This window comes from Megalobrama amblycephala, linkage group LG12, assembly GCF_018812025.1.
Source record: "Megalobrama amblycephala isolate DHTTF-2021 linkage group LG12, ASM1881202v1, whole genome shotgun sequence".
In the NCBI taxonomy this organism is placed as follows: Eukaryota; Metazoa; Chordata; class Actinopteri; order Cypriniformes; family Xenocyprididae; genus Megalobrama; species Megalobrama amblycephala.
The window spans coordinates 36,724,005-36,744,759 of NC_063055.1; the positions used below are offsets into that span (position 1 = coordinate 36,724,005).

General features: G+C 35.8%; 2 protein-coding genes across 6 annotated transcripts; both read right to left on the reverse strand.

Moving 5' to 3' along the window:
• Positions 1 to 252: 252 nt before the first annotated feature.
• On the reverse strand, positions 253 to 5,372 carry ankrd39 (ankyrin repeat domain 39). Of its 4 annotated transcripts, none has more exons than XM_048211004.1 (6): positions 5,264 to 5,347; positions 5,129 to 5,164; positions 4,921 to 5,012; positions 4,738 to 4,841; positions 3,029 to 3,232; positions 253 to 1,127 (listed from the first exon to the last, which is right to left on the reverse strand). In XM_048211004.1, the coding sequence occupies exons 3-6, from the start codon at positions 5,009 to 5,011 to the stop codon at positions 978 to 980; spliced, it is 549 nt and encodes a 182-aa protein (XP_048066961.1). In that variant the 5' UTR covers position 5,012; positions 5,129 to 5,164; positions 5,264 to 5,347; the 3' UTR covers positions 253 to 977. The 4 variants fall into 4 exon arrangements, with proteins under 4 accessions (XP_048066961.1, XP_048066960.1, XP_048066959.1 ...); XM_048211003.1 differs by having other exon boundaries at positions 4,921 to 5,019; positions 5,105 to 5,164; positions 5,264 to 5,295; XM_048211002.1 differs by lacking the exon at positions 5,129 to 5,164 and having other exon boundaries at positions 5,264 to 5,372.
• A 1,673-nt stretch (positions 5,373 to 7,045) lies between these two features.
• On the reverse strand, positions 7,046 to 20,480 carry kctd9a (potassium channel tetramerization domain containing 9a). Of its 2 annotated transcripts, XR_007187604.1 has the most exons (13): positions 20,268 to 20,480; positions 17,687 to 17,808; positions 17,327 to 17,370; positions 17,066 to 17,162; positions 14,931 to 14,989; positions 14,675 to 14,803; positions 13,607 to 13,674; positions 13,046 to 13,141; positions 12,138 to 12,287; positions 11,935 to 12,040; positions 11,675 to 11,808; positions 11,358 to 11,440; positions 7,046 to 8,685 (listed from the first exon to the last, which is right to left on the reverse strand). XR_007187604.1 is itself a non-coding variant. In XM_048210983.1 (12 exons), exons 1-12 carry the CDS (start codon positions 20,313 to 20,315, stop codon positions 8,569 to 8,571), a joined length of 1,170 nt encoding a protein of 389 aa, XP_048066940.1. In that variant the 5' UTR covers positions 20,316 to 20,479; the 3' UTR covers positions 7,046 to 8,568. The 2 variants fall into 2 exon arrangements, 1 of the variants encoding a protein (XP_048066940.1); XM_048210983.1 differs by lacking the exon at positions 11,358 to 11,440 and having other exon boundaries at positions 20,268 to 20,479.
• Positions 20,481 to 20,755: the final 275 nt, after the last annotated feature.

Sequence of the window (20,755 nt, forward strand, 5' to 3'; positions counted from 1 at the left end):
CTGAATATAAGGCATTTTTCATTTCCAGCCTTCATGAACAATTAGATATCGCTTATAAATGATTAAATACAAAATTAATAGTAGTTATTAAGATTAATGTGGTTTAGAATTGGTAAAATGTGCTTGGAAAAAAATATGATCAGAAAATCAACTTGCCTAATAATTCTGCACAGTGAAGTACTGTAGTTTTCCAGATGTGTTTGTTACCCTGTGTATCACAATAGAATCTACAGTACAGCAGGGCAAAATGTGCTGGTCAAGTACAACACAACATTGTTCCGAACAATATTTTTAGACACGTTGTTATTTGATGTGATAACCACAAAAAAAAACGTGGTTTGCTTTGCACTGGATCACTCTTTTGCAGTACAGTGATAATTCAGCACTGATCTGTACTGTAACTAGTGTGTGCCATGAAAACTTTTTAAAGCAGATCGTCATCTTTATATAGGATTTACTTATCTGGTTCTGGAAACAGCTGTTTATGAAGTTCTTCAGAAGCATTTCATAAACAGCTGTTTATGAAGTTCTTCAGAAGCATCAATTCTGAGTTTCCTTATTAAGTGAACATTAGCAGGACTCTATCACCCTCTACTGGAGAAAACAAAGCACAGGCTCACTGTGGAGAAGACTATCAGTGTGGTAAGGCCGTGAATGCATAGATTTTTTTGATCATTGAATGGTGTAGTTAAAACATCTACTAGCAGCAGCTAACTGCTAATGCAAACCAGACAAACCTTGTTCACTCCATGTAGAGTTGACATGCAGCTAAATGTGTTCACGGATTCCAGTCTTTTTGTTGATCTGGTCACACATACTCTTGTAGGCTCTCACAACATGAGGAAAGGCCTGTGAGACCAATTTTAGCGACTATGTCTCCTTTCAACCATAAGTCACACTGATTTACAAGGCTCAGATTTTGAAAATGTTCTTCATAAACCTTAATGAAAAGGCATTACAGTCTAAGTTAGATCGGGTCACTGTGGTGGTCTCAAAAACTCCCAAACTCTGTCCTTCTCCAGGCAGAGATCGAAAGCTGTGTGTGATCTTTTATTCTTCACGACTCGCAAGGCTGGGAAGCGGTTCGCCAACAATTCACAAACCTTGAAATGCCTCTGTTCAGCAGCCTGTGTGCACAAACAATCACAAGCCCAAAACATTAACCAGGGTAGCAAAATATTTAATGTTTGAAAAGAATGAAAATGAGGCGGTGAGGGATAGAATTACAGTGTTCAATGGATTGTACTGTTGTTTAAAGGGTTAGTTCACTGTAAAATGAAAATTCTGTCATTTATTACCGTCATGTCATTTCACCGTCATGTCAAGACTTTTGTTTCAAGAACCAATTAGGTTCGTTCTCATGTGTTACGCACATTTGAGCTTCAACGAAAACCAATCAGGGTTGATGTCGCACGTTGAACTTCTGTTTATGTTCGCTGATCAATGTTTATATGTGAATAAAAGCCTAAATTCAATCTGTTCATTTAAAGAGATTGTTTCTCTTCAGAAAATTTACTAAACTGCTCAATTCATATGAATTAGTTTTACGTCTCTTTATGTACTTTTTGAAGTGTTAAAGGTGCCCTAGAATTAAATATTGAATTTATATTGGCATAGTTGAATAACAAGAGTTCAGTACATGGAAAAGACATACAGTGAGTCTCAAACTCCATTGTTTCCTCCTTATATAAATCTCATTTGTTTAAAAGACCTCTGAAGAACAGGCAAATCTCAACATAACACCGACTGTTACGTAACAGTCGGGATCATTAATATGTACGCCCCCAATATTTGCATATGCCAGCCCATGATCGAGGCATTACACAAGGGCAGCCAGTATTAACGTCTGGATCTGTGCACAGCTGAATCATCAGACTAGGTAAGCAAGCAAGGACAACAGTGAAAAATGGCAGATGGAGCAATAATAACTGACATGATCCATTATAACATGATATTTTTAGTGATATTTGTGAATTGTCTTTCTAAATGTTTCGTTAGCATGTTGCTAATGTACTGTTAAATGTGGTTAAAGTTACCATCGTTTCTTACTGTATTCACGAAGACAAGAGCCGTCGTTATTTTCATTTTTTAAACACTTGCAGTCTGTATAATTCATGAAACTTCATTCTTTATAAATCTCTCCAACAGTGTGTAATGTTAGCTTTAGCCATGGAGCACCATCAAACTCATTCAGAATCAAATGTAATACATCCAAATAAATACTATACTCACATGATCCGATCCATGCACGCAGCATGCATGACGAACATCTTGTAAAGATCCATTTTGAGGGTTATATTAGCTGTGTGAACTTTGTGTTTGCTGTTTAAGGCAAGCACGAGCTCCGGGGCGGGGGAGCACGAGATTTAAAGGGGCCGCAACCTATATATCGGTGCATAGTAAATGATGCCCCAAAATGGGCAGTTAAAAAAATGAATTTAAAAAAATCTATGGGGTATTTTGAGCTGAAACTTCAGACACATTCAGGGGACACCTTAGACTTATATTACATCTTTTAAAAAGAAGTTCTAGGGCACCTTTAAAGTAAGTAGCTGTCATTGACAGCTATAGCTCAGATTTCATTAAAATATCAAAATATATAAATATCTAAAATTTGTGTCCCGAAGATAAACTAAAGTCTTACAGATTTGTAATGACATGAGGGCGAGTAATTAATTAAAGAATTTTCATTTCTGAGTGAACCATCCCTTTAACAACATACACTGTTCAGCTAATGAAACATTTTTCAGAAAAAAGGAGACAAAACTCCATAAAACAGTTTTAAAATTGTGAGTTTTGAAAATTTTGTGATCTATGACCTTCATACAGTGTGTGTCATTGTAAAGACTGTAAGTCTATCCCTCACAGCCTCGTTTTCATCCGCATTGAATTCAATATGCCATCTAACCTGGATAAGGTCTATTACTTAGATCCAGCAAAACATGTTCTGCATTTAAAAAAATAGTTCTATTAAGAATTGAGTGAAATAAAATGAGGCCAATTCATCAAATATAGCCACATTGAGTACCTTATGAAGTGGTGTTGATCCATCATCATCAGTCAGACATGGATCGGCCCCACGGTCTAGCAGTAGCTGGAGCACACTGTAGTGGCCGCAGTAAGCCGCCCTATGAAGCGGGGTTGCCCCACCACGAGTCTGGGCGTTCACACAAGCGCCACAGTCCAGGAGTAACTCGCACACTGACTGCTTACCTGCTCGACTAGCATAATGCTGCTCCAAAGAAAAAAAAGATGTGTATGGAGTCAAATTAATGCCTTAAAGTTTTGCACAAAAATAAAGTTTTGCAAAACAAAAAAAAAGAATTGAGCAATAAAAAAATGTTTTGCAAACAAAAATAAAGAATTGCAAAGGAAAAATAAAGTATTGAGCAGAAAAAATAAGTTTTGCAAGCAAAAATAATAAATTGCAAAATAAAATAACGTAGTGCAAAAATAAAAATATAATCAATTACAAAAATCAATGACAGCTGTAATCCTATTTTATCTTTGCCACATATTTTTCATGCTCAAACCTACTAAATCATTTGCAACGCTCATTTTATTCTGCGTTTCAGTCAAGCGTGCGCTCACGATACCGGCTTTCGTTTGCGCTGCACTGTTCTGTGCGGATCTCTTTATGGCACTGGTTTGACGTGGGGGTGGAGTCAAGAAACGGGGGCACGCCCCCGCGAAACACGTCATCGGCAGGAGACGCAGATCGCAACAGAACAGATCAAGCATAGAGACAGAGCGCATTTATTATAATCTGAAAACCACGCCCACCGGGGGAAAAACAATCCAACCGTCTCTATTGACTTTGTAATGCATGATGCTGCCTCGTCTTTTCTGACTCATTACAAAAAACAGAACAATGCCTAAAAGCTGCTGTGTGACAAGGTGTACAGCTAACAAGCTAAAAAACCCAGAAATAAGTTTTTATAAGCTGTCGACCCCAAAAAACGAATGTTTAAGGACACAAAAGTGGATACAGGCAGTGAGACAGAGCACAACAGGTCATATTACTATAAGAAATGCATTGGAGGGGGTCGTAATTGGCGATAACATATGCTAAACAAACCAACAAAAACAAACCATTCATTATTTTTAACCATGTCAAAGAATTATTTCACCTGTCGCTGATTACGTTCCCCTCCAATGCATTTCGCGGGGGCGTGCCCCCGTTTCTTGACTCCACCCCCACGTCAAACCAGTGCCATAAAGAGATCCGCACAGAACAGTGCAGCGCAAAAGAAAACCTGGGGTGCGTTTCCCAAAGCGAACTATGGTCGCAAGTTCCGTCGTTACCAATAGAGTTCAATGGGACTTACGACCATGGTTCACCAACGATGCTTTCGGGAAACGCACCCCAGTATCGTGAGCGCACGCTTGACTGAAACGCAGAATAAAATGAGCGTTGCAAATGATTTAGTAGGTTTGAGCATGAAAAATATGTGGCAAAGATAAAATAGGATTACAGCTGTCATTGATTTTTGTAATTGATTATATTTTTATTTTTGCACTACTTTATTTTATTTTGCAATTTATTATTTTTGTTTGCAAAACTTATTTTTTTCTGCTCAATACTTTATTTTTTTATTGCTCAATTCTTTTTTGTGTTTTGCAAAACTTTATTTTTGTGCAAAACTTTAAGGCATTAATTTGACTCCATAGATGTGCATTATGAGATGATCAAAATGATTAATGATTAGTGGTGAATTATAAAATAAATGAACAAACCAAAGCACTGTAGTTTGCCTGGTCCCTCATATTTGGATCAATCCCTTTTTTAATAAATGCCCTGACTCTCTCCACATCTCCATCCATTGCAGCTGACCAAATACCTACAAACAAGCAATTCACATGTTTTTGATATACCACTATAGTGTGACATGATGACATGAACATAAGCAGATGATGCACCTCTCTCAAAGTCCATCTCCTCCAGAGTTTGATGCACGCTTGGTGTGGAGCGATGGGCGCTACAGGTGCACTGACTTCCATGGGAATCCATCCTAAAAGCTATATAAAGCATGTTTAAATAACTCTGTGTGAAATAAACGCGTTTATAATAATATAAACCGTATCTAAGATAAATCTCACATACTTCATACTGGTTATGGACACTAACTTTGTAAACAAGAGCTGAACTGATTGTCGCTTTTAGCTGCTTGATAAAATATGTCAAGTTATAATATGACGAGCTTTTGTTTAAGGTTCAATTACTGAACAACCACCAACCAACACCTATAAAAACTGGCATTACCTGCACACGAGCTCAAAAACACTGTAACATATGCGGCTAGTGAAGAGATGTCCTGCATGCATGCAACAAACGGGCTACATTTCAAAATAAGAGTCCTGCGCAGGCTACTTACCATTGGGTCGTTTTGGTTGGGCTGATCTTCAACCAATCTTGTTTTTTGTTTTTTTATGAGTTTTGTGAGCACATATGGGTATGCTGTTTGAGTGTCTCTGCTCAAGAAACATTATTATTAATATTCATAAAAATATTAGCACAAATGTATTCAACATTAATTATAAGATTTATTTTTTATTTTTATTATTTTTTTTTTTTTAGAATATTATAATGATTTCTGAAGGATCATGTGACACTGAAGACTGGAGTAATGATGCTGAAAATTCAGCTTTGATCACAGGAATAAAATACATTTTAACATATAATTTAAATTGTTATAATATTTCACAACATTTCTGTTTTTACTGTATTTTTGATCAAATAGATGCAGCTGTGGTGAGCAGAAGAAAAAAATCTTACTGACCCCAAACCACTGAATGTTTGTCCACATGTGAGTCATTCCACGAAACTGGTACGATTTGAGTCCCTCTGACCTTTTTCAGTGTATTTTATCTATTGGGTCACCAAAATATGTTTTTAAAAGCTTTTTGTATTCATTGAAATGTCTCCTTTAATAATGTTTAAAAACATGACATGCATTTTATCTTCATATTAGAAATTATTTAGTTTTTTTCAGTTGACACCACCTATTTTGTCATGTCCCTCGAGGCCTTCTATGAAAGTGTACTTGAGATATGAATAATAAAATGAGAAAAAAGTCCATACATTTTGCCATTCCCATAAATATCCATCTGTGCTTTTTTGCTGGTAATGTTTTTGCTGGTAAAGTAAATTAATGATTTATTCATTAAAATCACATCATTACCTCAGTAACCCCTCAAACCCGTTACACAAACCATTCTCCCCCTGTAAAAATAATAAACTGATACTAATGTGACATCATTAATAGGAAGTGACATCATGGAAGTCTTCTGAACAACATGAGCAGACACAGGCAATTGTGTTGGTCAAGCTGGATGACTCAACCCCCGTTACATCAATTAAAGATAGAAAACTATTACTTGTGAAAATTAGCTTTGTTATTTCAACATTGATTTCTTAATATCATGCATGCCATGCGCTCATTTATTCACTAGATTTAGAGCAGTGGCCAATTTGGGCAAAAAATCACAATCCTGTCACACCTACATTTTTGTTATTTTGTTAAGTTTATGAAAAAGTAATTTAAAGTTAGTTAAATTCTGTCTGAAATGTTCAGAGCAATCATAAGAATACTGATTTTAGTTCAAATTCTGAAGTTAAGCCTTTGATCAGAAATGATGAGGTTGCTGTCACAAAAAGTGCCCATTTCATGCTTTAGTAGCAAAAGTGTGAGATTGTATGTAACTTTTATATTTGCAATTACTGAATTAGTGTGAGGGACATCTGATTAATAGGAAAATGTTGATTTTATTACAAACACATTTTTTAATAATATTCAGAGAGCTTCCATAGTGTCCATAACTTAAAATAATGACCAATAATAATAGGGATTTGATGCCTGAGATGGGAAAATATGTTTTTCTGGAAGTTAAATATGTCATTAATGTTGTGAGGTGTTCAGAAAAGTAATACATTTTGGTAAAAAATCTAAAAATGTGCAAGTCCAAATTGTACCCGTTTCGTGGAATGACTCATATATACAGTATATATCCACACACATAAATAAAGACAGACAACAGGACAGACTTTGATTATAACAGTCTATTTATGGAAACACATTTCCGTAATAGAGTGCAACAGAGTTCGGTAAAGAGGGAACCGGTAGATCCTCCCCTCCACCACTTACATAAATACAGCCTGATACATAAATAAATAGCTTGCACCCTTTCCACAAGGGTCTGATATACATAGAGAATCACACTTAAAGTGCAAAAGTCTATTTTGATTGCCTTCATTTAACAGGATTGACGGAGTACCAACAATAACATTTGTAAATGAAAAACAACAGCATGTTTTACAACCAAAAAAAAAAAAAAAAAACAACTCTCTGACAGAGATGGTTTGAAGTTTTCATTTTTTAACCATGCAGCAAATAATCTAGGAATAGTTGAGCAGCACTAAGACCTAAGCTGCATTTTATAAATGTGCTACTTTTTCAGTCTTATTACACACAATTTTTGGGCACGAACGCACAAAGTCAAGTTCTAGTTTAGTGCTTCATATGTTAACAAAACGTGGGACAGTATTGATGAACAAATGTTATATTATGATAAACATTAAGGAAGAACTGGATTTGATAATGACCCGAGAAACATCACATGAAAATTTTTGGTGTGGGTTGGTCACTTCAACATTTCACTTCATCAATTAAAAATCAAATTAAAAAATGGGGAAAATAAGAACACTGAAAAGTGAAAAGCATAACATTTCCACATATTATATAGTGATATGATAAACCAGCATATATTGGCACCACAGGTTAATTATTGTGCATATTAACCTATGGCTAAATGTTATTACACAGTTATCAAAGATTGAATAGGTTTTGCAAGAACGCAGCAAAATGTGGTTTCCATTTGGTTGAAGTCTTTGCATGACTGCATGGATTCAAAAACTAAAAATGACTAAAAACTAGAACGGGTTGTATGGGAGGTAGATCAACAAATGGCAAACCGAAAACCAAAATAAGCAAATCATTTTGTTTACATGTAAATGTGAAAATAGAATTTGTAAGAGCTGTATGTTTTTGTTGCATATTTGAAACCAGAACTGTCAGTTATATGAGATGTTTAAGATATATTATTCCATATTTTATATACAAAAGGCTACTATTATGAATTTTGCCTGCAGTAAGCTGTGCAACAATAAGCCTTATCATAAATCTAAAATTCGATAGATATATTTGGTTGTACTGATTGATTGAAATGTTGACTTCATTATTTGAGACAAAACACAAAATGAAACGAATACATTCGGTAAAATTGAACAATAGTTCAACACAAAGCATAAATAAAAACAAAATCGAAAGCAAAACGACTTTGTTAAATATTTGGAATCTCTACGATAAGCTTTCGCTATGTTGGCCATGACTACAGACCCTGGATGTGCACTAGTGCGTGAGAGTAAAGCTCAAAGAGTAGGGGTGGGAAAACCAAGTGCTAGTATTGCATACGGTTCCACGGGAGCGTGAAACAGAAAGGGGGTCGGGGTGAGGGAGAGCTGTGAATAGCTGGCTGGTGAGGTTGCCTGGCACAGAGAAATGTAATTGGTTATCTCACACTTTGGGACATGTGCAGTGGAGTCAGCATCTCCTCAAAGATGGCACCTTTCACATTTGAGCCACGCAGATTCGCTTCCTGCAGATCACAGCCTGAGAGATCACAGTTCTGCACACAATACAGAAATCCTTTTTTCAGTGTTATAATGGTGTCATTATTTTAGCTATGCCCTTTAGTGTCGCTAGATGCCCCAAAATTACACACACCACTAGCTGTGTTTACATGGACCCTAAATAATCTGACTGTAATTGGACTGGTAGCACAGTCGGAATAAAAAAGTCACATGTAATCTTGTCAGCTGGAATGAACTGACCAATGAATCGAGACTGGAATGTTCTGCGCACTTGCAGTGATGTAGAAACGGCGTAATGACGTGTGGAATTATGGAGCTAGAAATATGACAAAACTGTTTGAATTTGAATCATGGAAATTTGAATTATAGACAAGTGTCATTTAAAGGTGCCCTAGAATGTTCTTTCACAACATGTAATATAAGTCTAAGGTGTCCCCTGAATGTGTCTGTGAAGTTTCAGCTCAAAATACCCCATAGATTTTTTTTAATACATTTTTTTAACTGCCTATTTTGGAGCATCATTAACTATGCACCGATTCAGGCTGCGGCCCCTTTAAATCACGCCCTCCCTGCCCCCCGAGCTCTCGACTATAATACAGTGCATAAACAAAGTTCAGACAGCTAATATAACCCTCAAATGGACCTTTACAAGATGTTTGTCATGCATGCTGTATGCATGCACCGGATCATGTGAGTATAGTATTTATTTGGATGTTTACATTTGATTCTGAATGAGTTTGATGGTGCGCCGTGGCTAAAGCTAACATTACACACTGTTGGAGAGATTTATAAAGAATGAAGTTGTGTTTATGAATTATACAGACTGCAAGTGTTTAAAAATGAAAATAGCGACGGCTCTTGTCTCCGTGAATACAGTAAGAAACGATGGTAACTTTAACCACATTTAACAGTAAATTAGCAACATGCTAACGAAACATTTAGAAAGACAATTTACAAATATCACGATAATGTAATCATGGATCATGTCAGTTATTATTGCTCCATCTGCCATTTTTCGCTATTGTTCTTGCTTGCTTACCTAGTCTGATGATTCAGCTGTGCACAGATCCAGACGTTAATACTGGCTGCCCTTGTCTAATGCCTTGAACATGGGCTGGGCATATGCAAATATTGGGGGCGTACATATTAATGATCCAGACTGTTACGTAACAGTCAGTGTTATGTTGAGATTCACCTGTTTTTTGGAGGTTTTTTTAAACAAATGAGATTTATATAAGAAGGAGGAAACAATGGAGTTTGAAACTCAATGTATGTCTTTTCCATGTACTGAATTCTTGTTATTCAACTATGCCAAGGTAAATTAAATTTTTGATTCTAGGGCACCTTTAACAGAATTGAATATTAAGTACCATTTTATATAGTTTTGAATTTGATTTAGAATTTTTTTAACTCGAATCCTGGTCATTTGATATTTAACAAAATTAGCTATGTTAAATGCTATGCTAAATTTTTATGCCATCATTTTCTACATATTTATTTTCAAGCAGTGTATTTTTTTCTGAATTCTTGGACTGCAAATATCCTCTTCTTAAAAATACAGCTTCAAGTTTTAAACATGAAGAACAAATTCGAAACACCAAATTCAATATTCTAAAATACAAAACACAGAAATTCAGAAATTCTGGGTTTCAGAGGGAAGAGTAGAGTCAAATGCCGCATTTTGGCCAATTAAATCTAATTGGCCAACTAAATTACGCCTGCTATGTTACACATATCTGAATGATCATATGTGGGGTTCTTGAGCTCAAAATGCCAGCGAGTGTTTGAAATAGCCTAACATCTAACTTGGATTTGATTCCGATTACAGAATGAAGCAGAAATATAGTAAGCTAATTATAGAGTTATGTGTGACTGTTACGCATACTAATCACTTCCATACTAAATATACTTAGTACTAAAACAAAAAGGCCTAGCAGAGACCCCCAGAATGTCTCACGTGCTGAGAATTATTGCTACTCTGTAATTGGCCGAAGTTAGACTTTTCCGAGATCCTCTACTCTTCCCTGTGGAACCCAGAAGTTGGACCTCTAACCTACTTTCAGTACTATCTGAATTTCTGCGTTTTGAATTTTAGAATATTGAATTTGGTGTTTTGAATTTGTTCTTCATGAAAACTTCAATCTAAAATTCTCCTTCCACTCATTGTTTGTGAAAAGATACAGGGAGCGTCCCAGCAGTCTTTGCTTCGGACTCTCGTCCACAGATGCCTTGGATGTATATGGATGAAACGATTACCGGTTTGACAATAAATCATGATAAAATTCCTAATGGAACTGTTTTCAATTACCGCGATTTTTTCAATAACTCACGATAAATAAATACTGTCCAGCATTAGGCAAAGTCTCATGCAGGCGCAGCACACAGAGTAGTTTCGTTTTATGTGAGAACATGGCGGAAAGCTGTGAGGTTTCATAAGAGTGCATATATATTCATATGTTATTATACAAATAGTTGTCAGTCATGTTGTCATTTGAAATCAGGACATCAATGATAATGTTATGTTATTAGTGTTTTATACAAATAAGACATACTTTTATTTGATTGTTGATTTTAAATGTAAAAATTGGTGAAATGATTTACGTGTCAGTACTTTTTGAACATTTCCAGTACATTTTAACAATACTGTGATAATATTGATAACCGTGATTATTTTGGACACTATAATCGTGATAAGAAATTTTCATACCGTTTCATCTCTAGTTTGGAACTTGAAGGTGAGTAAATGATGACAGAATTTTCATTTTTGGGTGAACTGTCCCTTTAAGTCTGCTTTTTAAAACAGTGGAAAGGAGGATGGTTAGAATGCGACAACAGGAGAAAACTATCCGTGCAGTGTGCGCATGTCAAAAGATCAAATTTGATTTGAAGCTTGTGACATATAAACACACACATTAACCCGATCACTTTATTCAGCGTTCATGTAAACACTGTTCAGATTCATCAATCGGAAGGAAATCATTCAAACAAAAGGTGTCCATGTAAACGCAGCTACTGCACCCTTACCTCGAGATCTGTGCCGGCTAATGTAGCACCTCGCAGGTTACAGTTCTTCAGCTTAGCATTCTTCAGCGTAGCCACACGCAGATTAATACCAGTCATCTGACTGCCCTCCATGTCAACTCCCTTCAGATTAGCTCCTAAAGCGCACAGAGAACACACTAATTAACTAAATGCAAACAAAAACATGACAATGCAACATTAATGCGACATAATTTTCATTAACAATGATATTCTATGAATAATTGGGTGTGCAGGAGTTTTACCCTCTAGATTGGCCTTGAGCCCAGAGGGATCCTCAAAGTTACATCCTTTAAGGGACGCTCCCTCTGCGTTGGAGCAGAGCATCTTCACGCCCTGAAGATTAGCACCCTGGAGCACATGATTTTTTTTAGAAAGTAATCAAGAAAGGCTTCATATCAATTCAAGAGGATTAAAACCAAAAGAAAGCAAGAGATGATCAGCTCACATCCAGGTTGGCTCCAGAAAGGTCCGCTCTCTCCAGGTTTGAGCAGCACAGGTTTGCATAGGTGAGATTGCAGCGACTCAGATTCGCCATCTTAAAATTAATATAGCGCAAATCCAGCCGAGAAAGATCCGCTCCACTGAAATTAAGACCCTGAGAGGGAAAAAGACACCCCAATACCAACATCAGACCAAACTCAGGTGAGAAAAAGTAATAAAAAAGTAACGTAACACATTACTTTCTATACAAAGTAACTAAGTAACATAATTAGTTTTTAGGGAGTAACACAATATTGTAATGCATTTCTTTTAAAAGAACTTTCCCCAACAATGAAATTGTCTACCACAATCTAAATCCAACACAATCTCATGGCAGTTCGTAACTATTTTAAATTTTGCCAAATAGGTGGTTAATTTGTATGAATTTGTACGATTTTGTATGATCTGCTTATGCCCCAGTGGCGATAAGGTTTAGGAGTGCAGTTAGGGGTGGACGTTCATGCTTACTTTTTTCTAAAAATCATATATTTTCATACGATTCGAAATCATGCTAAATCACCACCTTGTAAAATAGTTATGTTTTCCTGTGAGATTGGGTTGGTAAATCTATTTAAATACTCTCCGCCCATAAGTTTTAGTGGTCTGCAAGGAAAACTCCCACAAATGCATATGCAATAAGAACAGGTGCAAAAAATAACTGTCTCCAAGCTAATTTCTCACCGCGTGTCGTAGTAGTTTTTAATGCCAAAAGAGGGTTTGTGTTGGCGGGTCGGCAAGTAAGACATATTTTGATGATCCTGGAACAACCTTCCTGTCTGAAAACATAGTCCTAACCCTATCCCTATCCTAACCCTAACCATAGCTTATTCCTAAAACACCTGACTGAACAATTACAAAACAAAAGTCTTCTACCTGACAGCGTAGCTCTGATTTGGTTGGTGTAGCCAGCAGGAAACGAACAAATTCTTTCCGTGAGAGTGGAGAGTGGTCTTCAGGTGGATGAGAATTCTGCATGTCATGGAAAAAGTAAATTAAATTTAAATATATGCATATACACAACCTCTCAAAAGCTTGGGGTCAGTTTTATTTCTGAAAGAAATGAGTATTTATTACATTACAGATGCATTAAATTGATACAAATATTAAGCGGCACAACTGTTTTCAACATTGATAATAATCAGAAATGTTCAAATGAGTATCAAATCATCATATTAGAATGATTTCTGAAGGATCATGTGACACTGGAGTAATGATGCTGAAAATTCAGCTTTGATCACAAGAATAAATTACATTTTACAATATATTACAGTAGAAAACAGTTATTTCAAATTGTAATAATATTTCACAATATTACATTTTTTTTTTGTGTATTTTTGATCTAATAAATGCAGCCTAGGTGAGCAGAAGAAGAAAACTTTTGAAAGGTAGTGTATCTGTGGATATATTAACAAGAAAAACCTTCCATTCTAATACCTTAATGGCGACTTCTAGCTGTTCTGCCAGTTGCTCTATTCCAAAGAATCTAGCTTCTTCCAGCACTCCTATAAAACATAAAAACATTCCACAAACTAAAGAATAAAACTGGCTTAGGATATGACAAGAATACATTTTCGTTATTAATTATAATTATTTATTGAACAAAAGTGTCTTTTATTTAGGGCTGCAACAACTAATCGATTATTATCGATAATGAAAATAATCGACAACGAATTTGATTATCGTGGTGGGCACATGCGCATCAAACAGACGGGGCACGGTAGAACAGAAGTGCAATAATTCTGACTAAAATATTACACATTTTGCTAAAATATTTTTTGTTAGAAATTAAGTATAGGTTTAAAACTCTACTTGTAACAAGAAATCATATTTATGAGATCAGTAACAGTAAAGGCACTATTAATAGCTCATTAATGTAATATCATTACTATGTTCAGACGAGTGAATGTGTGTGTTCTTCACACCTCGCTCAAGTTAACATTTTGTGCTTTTGTTTTTGTTTATTAACATTTTATATTTAGTCGTTTTAATTTCTGCTTTTAAATAGTAAGCAATCAGTTGATTCTATGTTTAAAATGTAATGTTTGTATTTTAACCCTTTTTTGCTTCTAATGTACAGCATAGCCTACATTCACTATATTTGTTTTTTCATAGGATTTACATTACGCATTGTTTGGAGGACAGCACTGGGAAGAATGTGGAATAACAATGTTTAAAATAATGGATTAAAATTTACTTTTAATAATAATTTTTAGATTTTTCATCCGAATAATCGAAAAAAAAAAAAAATCAACAGATTAATCGATTATCAAAATAATTGTAAGTTGCAGCCCTACTTTTAATGAAATATTTCTATTGCCGTTACTTTATACAAATAAAAAAAAACTGGCCTTGAATTACAGTGATTTACTAAGATTAAAACGTATTGCAATAATCTACACCCCAAGCCTGAATGTGCAGTATATCTAATATGCTATCTAATTTATAGCTAATAAACTTGATGAGAACTAAAAATGCTTTAGTAAACATTCAGGCCTCACTCACCGAGTAAGTTTATTCCTTCATTGACAATGATCTGGCCATGCCTCAGGTAATTCAGGATGGGCTCAAAGTACTCTGGGCTGCGATCAATGAGGTAAGCCCCTCGTTCATCCTGCTTATTACCCCATTCATCTACAGATCAAGAAAGCAGGGGAAACAACTCTGTTATAAGTGTGCTACAAACTGATTCACAATTCGATGAACCAGCAAAACAAACAATGCTTAAATCAGTCAGTGAGTGTACAGGAACTAAACTCACCCTTCTCTCTGAACATGTGTGCCAGCATGCTGTCAGGCTCCTTACTCACAAGAGTACTCCTTAAACAAGAGCAAACAGAGACCAGACTTCAGAAATGATACCTGAAGGAAAGACGACTGCAGACTACTGTTGTTTCAGTATGTTTCAGTGTTGTATTTGTTAATATGCTGAATTATCTATTTTCAGTTTTCATTTGAAGTACCCCTGTGGTGAAAATCAAGTTTTTAATGTTGTTTATATGTCTGTTTGGTGTTTTTAATATAATTTAAGACAAACCATGTGCAAATTCATAAATCAACACCATTCTCTTTAAAACTGCAGTGAAAAAACGTGGTTTGAAACAAAATTTACCACTGCAGACATCAATGACAGTTTTAACTTGGCAATGCTGGCAAATGACCATGGTATAGACCTTATTCACATCAGCGCCATCTTTGATTTTTAGCGGGTATGATAGTGAGGCTGTGAGGGATAGACATACATCTCGTCTGTGGGTTGTACTGTAATTTAATGTGTTTTTGGAGTGTTCTGTTGAGAAAACACTGCAAAAATAGAAATTTCAGTAAACGAAAAAACCCCAGACAGCATAAGCTGTGGAAAATTATAAGTAATCAGGGAGCTTTATACAGCTTTTTACAGCGGATGCCATTGAAAATAAGGTAATCTCACAGCCTCTCTTTCATACCTGTCATGGCGCTGCTTTGAGTAAGGTCTATAAGCGGGATAATCCACAGCTAGCTGTGCATTAAATAATTTGAATGCTTTGCGTCGGGTGGGTCTTTGCCTCCACATCGTGCATTAAAATCGTTTAATTCACACCCAGCCGTGGATTATCTCATACTTATTTTATTTCAGCTTTATTTCAATTAACAAAAACTATTTTAATCCTTTAGTTTTAGTTAACAATAACAATACTGCTATTGTACTTTAAAGGTTCCTGCTCTAAAATCTGGTTGAATAAGCCATATTCAAAGCTGTGGTAAAATACATGACATGTGCACTCCTGTGACTGAATGTTATTATACATTCCATTCTATATTATTATTCTAAATCTATATTAATGTGCCAAACTTGATTTTTTATTTTTTTTTTATTGATATAATCATATTGCTGTTGATCACATTGTATTAATATAGCCACTCAAGACTAAGCATTACTGTGATTTTACTATGGTTAAGACGGTTTCCTTCTTGCCTAAAACACCTCTTAAAAGGGTTAGTTCACCCAAAAATTTAAATTCCCGTAAGTCCTTCATTCATCTTCTGAACACAAATTAAGATATTTTTGATGAAATCCGATGGCTCCGTGAGGTCTGCATAGGGAGCAATGATATTTCCTCTCTCAAGACCCATTAATGTACTAAAAACATATTTAAATCAGTTCATGTGAGTACAGTGGTTCAGTATTAATATTATAAAGCGACAAGAATATTTTTTGTGCACCAAAAAACAAAATAATGACTTTTTAACAATATCTATTGAAGGCTGATTTCATAACACTGCTTCAGGAAGCTTCGGAGCTTTACGAATCAAATCAGTGTATCGGAGCACCAAAGTCACGTGATTTCAGCAGTTTGGCGGTTTGATACGCAATCCGAATCACTGATTTGACACAAAAGATTCAAAACGCTCTGAAGCAGTGTTTTGAAATCGGCCATCACTAGATACTATTACAATCGTTTTCTGTTTTTTTTTTTTGGCACACAAAAATATTCTCGTCACTTTATAATATTAATATTGAACCACTGTACTCACATGAACTGATTTAAATATGTTTTAGTACATTAATGGATCTTGAGAGAGGAAATGTCATTGCTGGCTATGCAGGCCTCGCTGAGCCATCGGATTTCATCAAAAATATCTTAATTTGTGTTCCGAAGATGAACGAAGGTCTTACAGGTGTAGAACGACATGAGGGTGAGTAATAAATGACATTATTTACATTTTTGGGTGAACTATCCCTTTAACTATTGTCAAATCACAGCCTTTCATTCCCTTTGCTTTATTTCCATTCACTTCTATATTAATTCACAAAAATATCTATTAAGAGTAGTTACAGTAATGGATAAGAAGTTGATATTTCAATGAGAGTTACAGAGTAAGCCAACAAGACAGCAAATCATGCTGCGTGGTTACCTAGTGGTTGTGAAAAGCCGCCCACCAATATTCAGCGTCAGCCAATCAGTGTGTGATCCTGAGATGTCATCTGACATTTTCCCATCACTCTGAGGATCTAAAAAACAAACACAGTCATAGTTTTACACACTAACCTATATGTACACCTTCAGTTTCAATGAACAATGATAATACATTTTATGCAAAAGCATTTGTGTTCCCTGGGAATCCAACTCATGACCTTAGCTGAACTACAGTGAAAACAAAATGACGGTGACTCACCAATGAAAGGGTCTCCTTCTGACACATACAGCACATCATCATCTCTGTGGATTACATACATTATAAATAATCAGTCAGTACATGCGACACATCACCTCTCATTTGCCTATCCCACACAAGAATCAAGTACAAGGCTCACTGTAATCGGTTACACTTCATTTTGATGGTCCCTTTTAGACATTCTACTGAGTATAAGTAATGCTACTGATAATCTAATGAGAGTTAGTTGACATGTAGTTACTTATAGTCAACAGAATGTCTAAAGGCATCAACATAAAGTGTTACCCATCAAAGTTTTCCATAATGTTCCCACCATTGTCTTTCCTAATGAATGAATGAATAATAGTTGGAGAACCGTACCTGATGAGCGCAATGTCATCTATAAGACCACCTTTCCCATTATAAAGGTTACAAGCCCTGATTCCCAATTTATTGCTGGCGACTGTCAACAGATCAGACAGAGTCCCATAAACAGCTACAACCTGCAAAATAAACAAACACATGAAGAAGGCATTAATTTTGCAATGTTTGCATTACAGTGTCAGAATGTTTATTACAATAATTATTATGGTAAAGTAGTTAACTACATTAGTTAAAGTCCCCCTGTGGTGAAAATCAAGTTTTTAATGTTGTTTATATGTCTATGTGGTGTTTCTAATATGCTTTAAGACAAACCATGAGCAGATTCATCAGTCAACACCATTGCTGAGAAAAAAAGACAGTCTCAAACCCGCGGTTTGAAATCGCTGGTGTTTCTGACGTCACAAACTACCTTGTAACCAATCACGTCAACTTGCCAGCGCGCTTTAGCATTTCATTAACTTACCGTGTAAGGGAGTCTCAAAAGAAGGTTATCCTGGTTTATTTTTCTGTTGATATGAAAATCGGGTAGATTTAGCAATATAGCGAGTGTTTGATGTATATTACGATGTTATGATGAACTACATGTCTTTCTCTACTTTTGTTCAAAGCGTTTCTAAGGATACTGATTTTTAGAAGAACGAGAACATGGTTTGTAACATTAGCAACACATTATCAGCTGTTTGATAACATAGTCAAGCAAAACGGTAGTTATATTAATTACCGTTATGTGTCCGACGTTGTAAAGAGCGATACCATTGCGCAGCGTTTACCTCAGTATGTTGACCGAGTGGATCTCTGAGCTGGTGTGAGTGAGTGAGTGGAGGCGGGGCAAATTATCATATTCATAGATCCGTGAATATTAAATGAGACAAGGGTGTAGAGTTACATTCAAGCTATTTTAAAGGTGCAATATGTAAGATTTCTGTCTGCTAGAGGTCGCTAGAAGCCTATTCAAAGCAAAGGTGTAGCCTTTGGGACACGTGGTCTTCACATCACAGCCAGTGGAAACAATCGGGATTGGACTCGGGAAGAAATCATGTTCATGGATGTGATTATTAACGTTACTGTAGTATGAAGCAGAGCAGGAGCGAGTGTTGTGGAGCTGAACGAGGAGCTGGAGCGATTGATCAACACACGCCTCACGAGCAGCGGGACTTTTATTATGTCACAGTCGCCGGCGCTGCTTCTGCTTTTCCGGTCATGAGTATGAGGTAACACAGCTCTGTTTATCATATTAGATACATTTGAGTGTGTTGAAAATGATGTTATAACGTTACTCTGTGCGTTCGCTCGGCGGCTGCTGTGAGACACTGTTACACACACAGATAGATCGATTTTACAATATCATATTAAATGCTGGATGGCTTGTGTTGATAAATGGCATGCAATTAATTTTAAAACTTATTGTATGATGGAGAAAATGCTGTATTACTGTTACTAAAAATAAAGCTGCATCTGCCTATAAATATATCAAAACAGTTGTTCCCTTGTCTATTAAACCATGTAAATATTAAAGCATCTTTGGTGTTTCCATGGTTTCTACAAAATAAAACCGGAAACCGAGGGTAACGTGGGAGTGACGCCATTGACAGGCGACTCCTCAAACGTCCCGGAGCCTTGGTTAAAATTGCAATTTTCTCATGATTTACAAATAGTTGGAAACATTTGGGATATTGTCAGTACTCAAGTGAACAAAATATATAACACTGGCCTAGAGGTTTTTGGATATTTTACTGCAAAAATCTTACATATTGCACCTTTAAGACATTTTTTTTTTTTTTTTTTTCACAGGAAAAATTTTTTAAATATGTAATTTTGGTGATCAAAGATGAGTTTTAAGGGATAAAATTATTGACTATGTGGTACTTTAACATGAACTATTTTTCTAAAGCATCACTAATCTCAGTTAATGTTAATTTCAACATTTATTAATACATTATTAAAATCAAAAGTTGTATCTATTAATATAATTTAATGAACCTGAGCTGATATGAACTAAAAGTGACCAGTTGTATTTTTATTAACTAATGCTAACAAAGATTAATAAATAAAACGAATGTATTGCTCATTGTTAGTTAATGCAATAACTAATGGAATCTTACTGTAAAGTGTCATCATTATTATAATCATTATTGCAAGTTGTCTGGATGAACAATGTGGAGTGAATAAAGCAATCTAAAAAAAATTTTACTATTATTGAATATTTCAATAAATATTATTATTTTGACTAAATATAAATGTTTTAATATTACAAATGTATATAACAAAAATAGTTTAAGCTATAAATGTATTGCCGTAACTAGTTGCTGTTGGTAAGGTCAATAAAATAAACAATTGCAATAACGAGGAATAGTAATAAACAATAATGTTAAAATAACAGTAGAGCGAGCTCTTATGTGGCCTTACGCATATCGTCAGGAGTAAATGATCACTTAAATGTTTAGAGTTGCATGCCATCTAGTACTTTCCTAAATAAAGTCAGGCACTTAATAGGTTTCATGGCATTAACAGGACATCTCTGTCCCTCAACACTCACTGGAGTTGAGCAGCTAAACGTGCACTGCGTGTGTTCACTCACCTTGCCATTTTTGGAGGTTCCGTTGACAAAAAGCGTCACCCTTCGCATGCTTTGTTTGCACTAATTTAGAGTATTAACTGTACAAATATTAATAAATTAATATCTCGCTAACTTATCTATGTATTAAACTAATACCTATGTAAAGAGAGTAGGAAGAACCAACCTAGCTACATTGTATCAAGATGACGACGAAGAAGCTGTCCAATGAAAATGCGCATACTGTTGCCGACCTCGATGATTCACCAATCACAGGACGCGTTTCATAAACTGGGCCTGCGGTTCGGACCAATCGGACACAATTGTGGTGATGGTCATTCTAATGAAAAACTTGCCTGGTGAGAATGGAATTTTGACGCAAGGGAAATGATTACCTCAGTGACTGACTGTGGGCTGCTCCAGTCTAACTGCTCATTCATCACAACCCAATATAGCAGGACTGCGGGTGAGGTTCTGGAGGCCCAGCCTGTGATAGACTGTAAACAAACTGT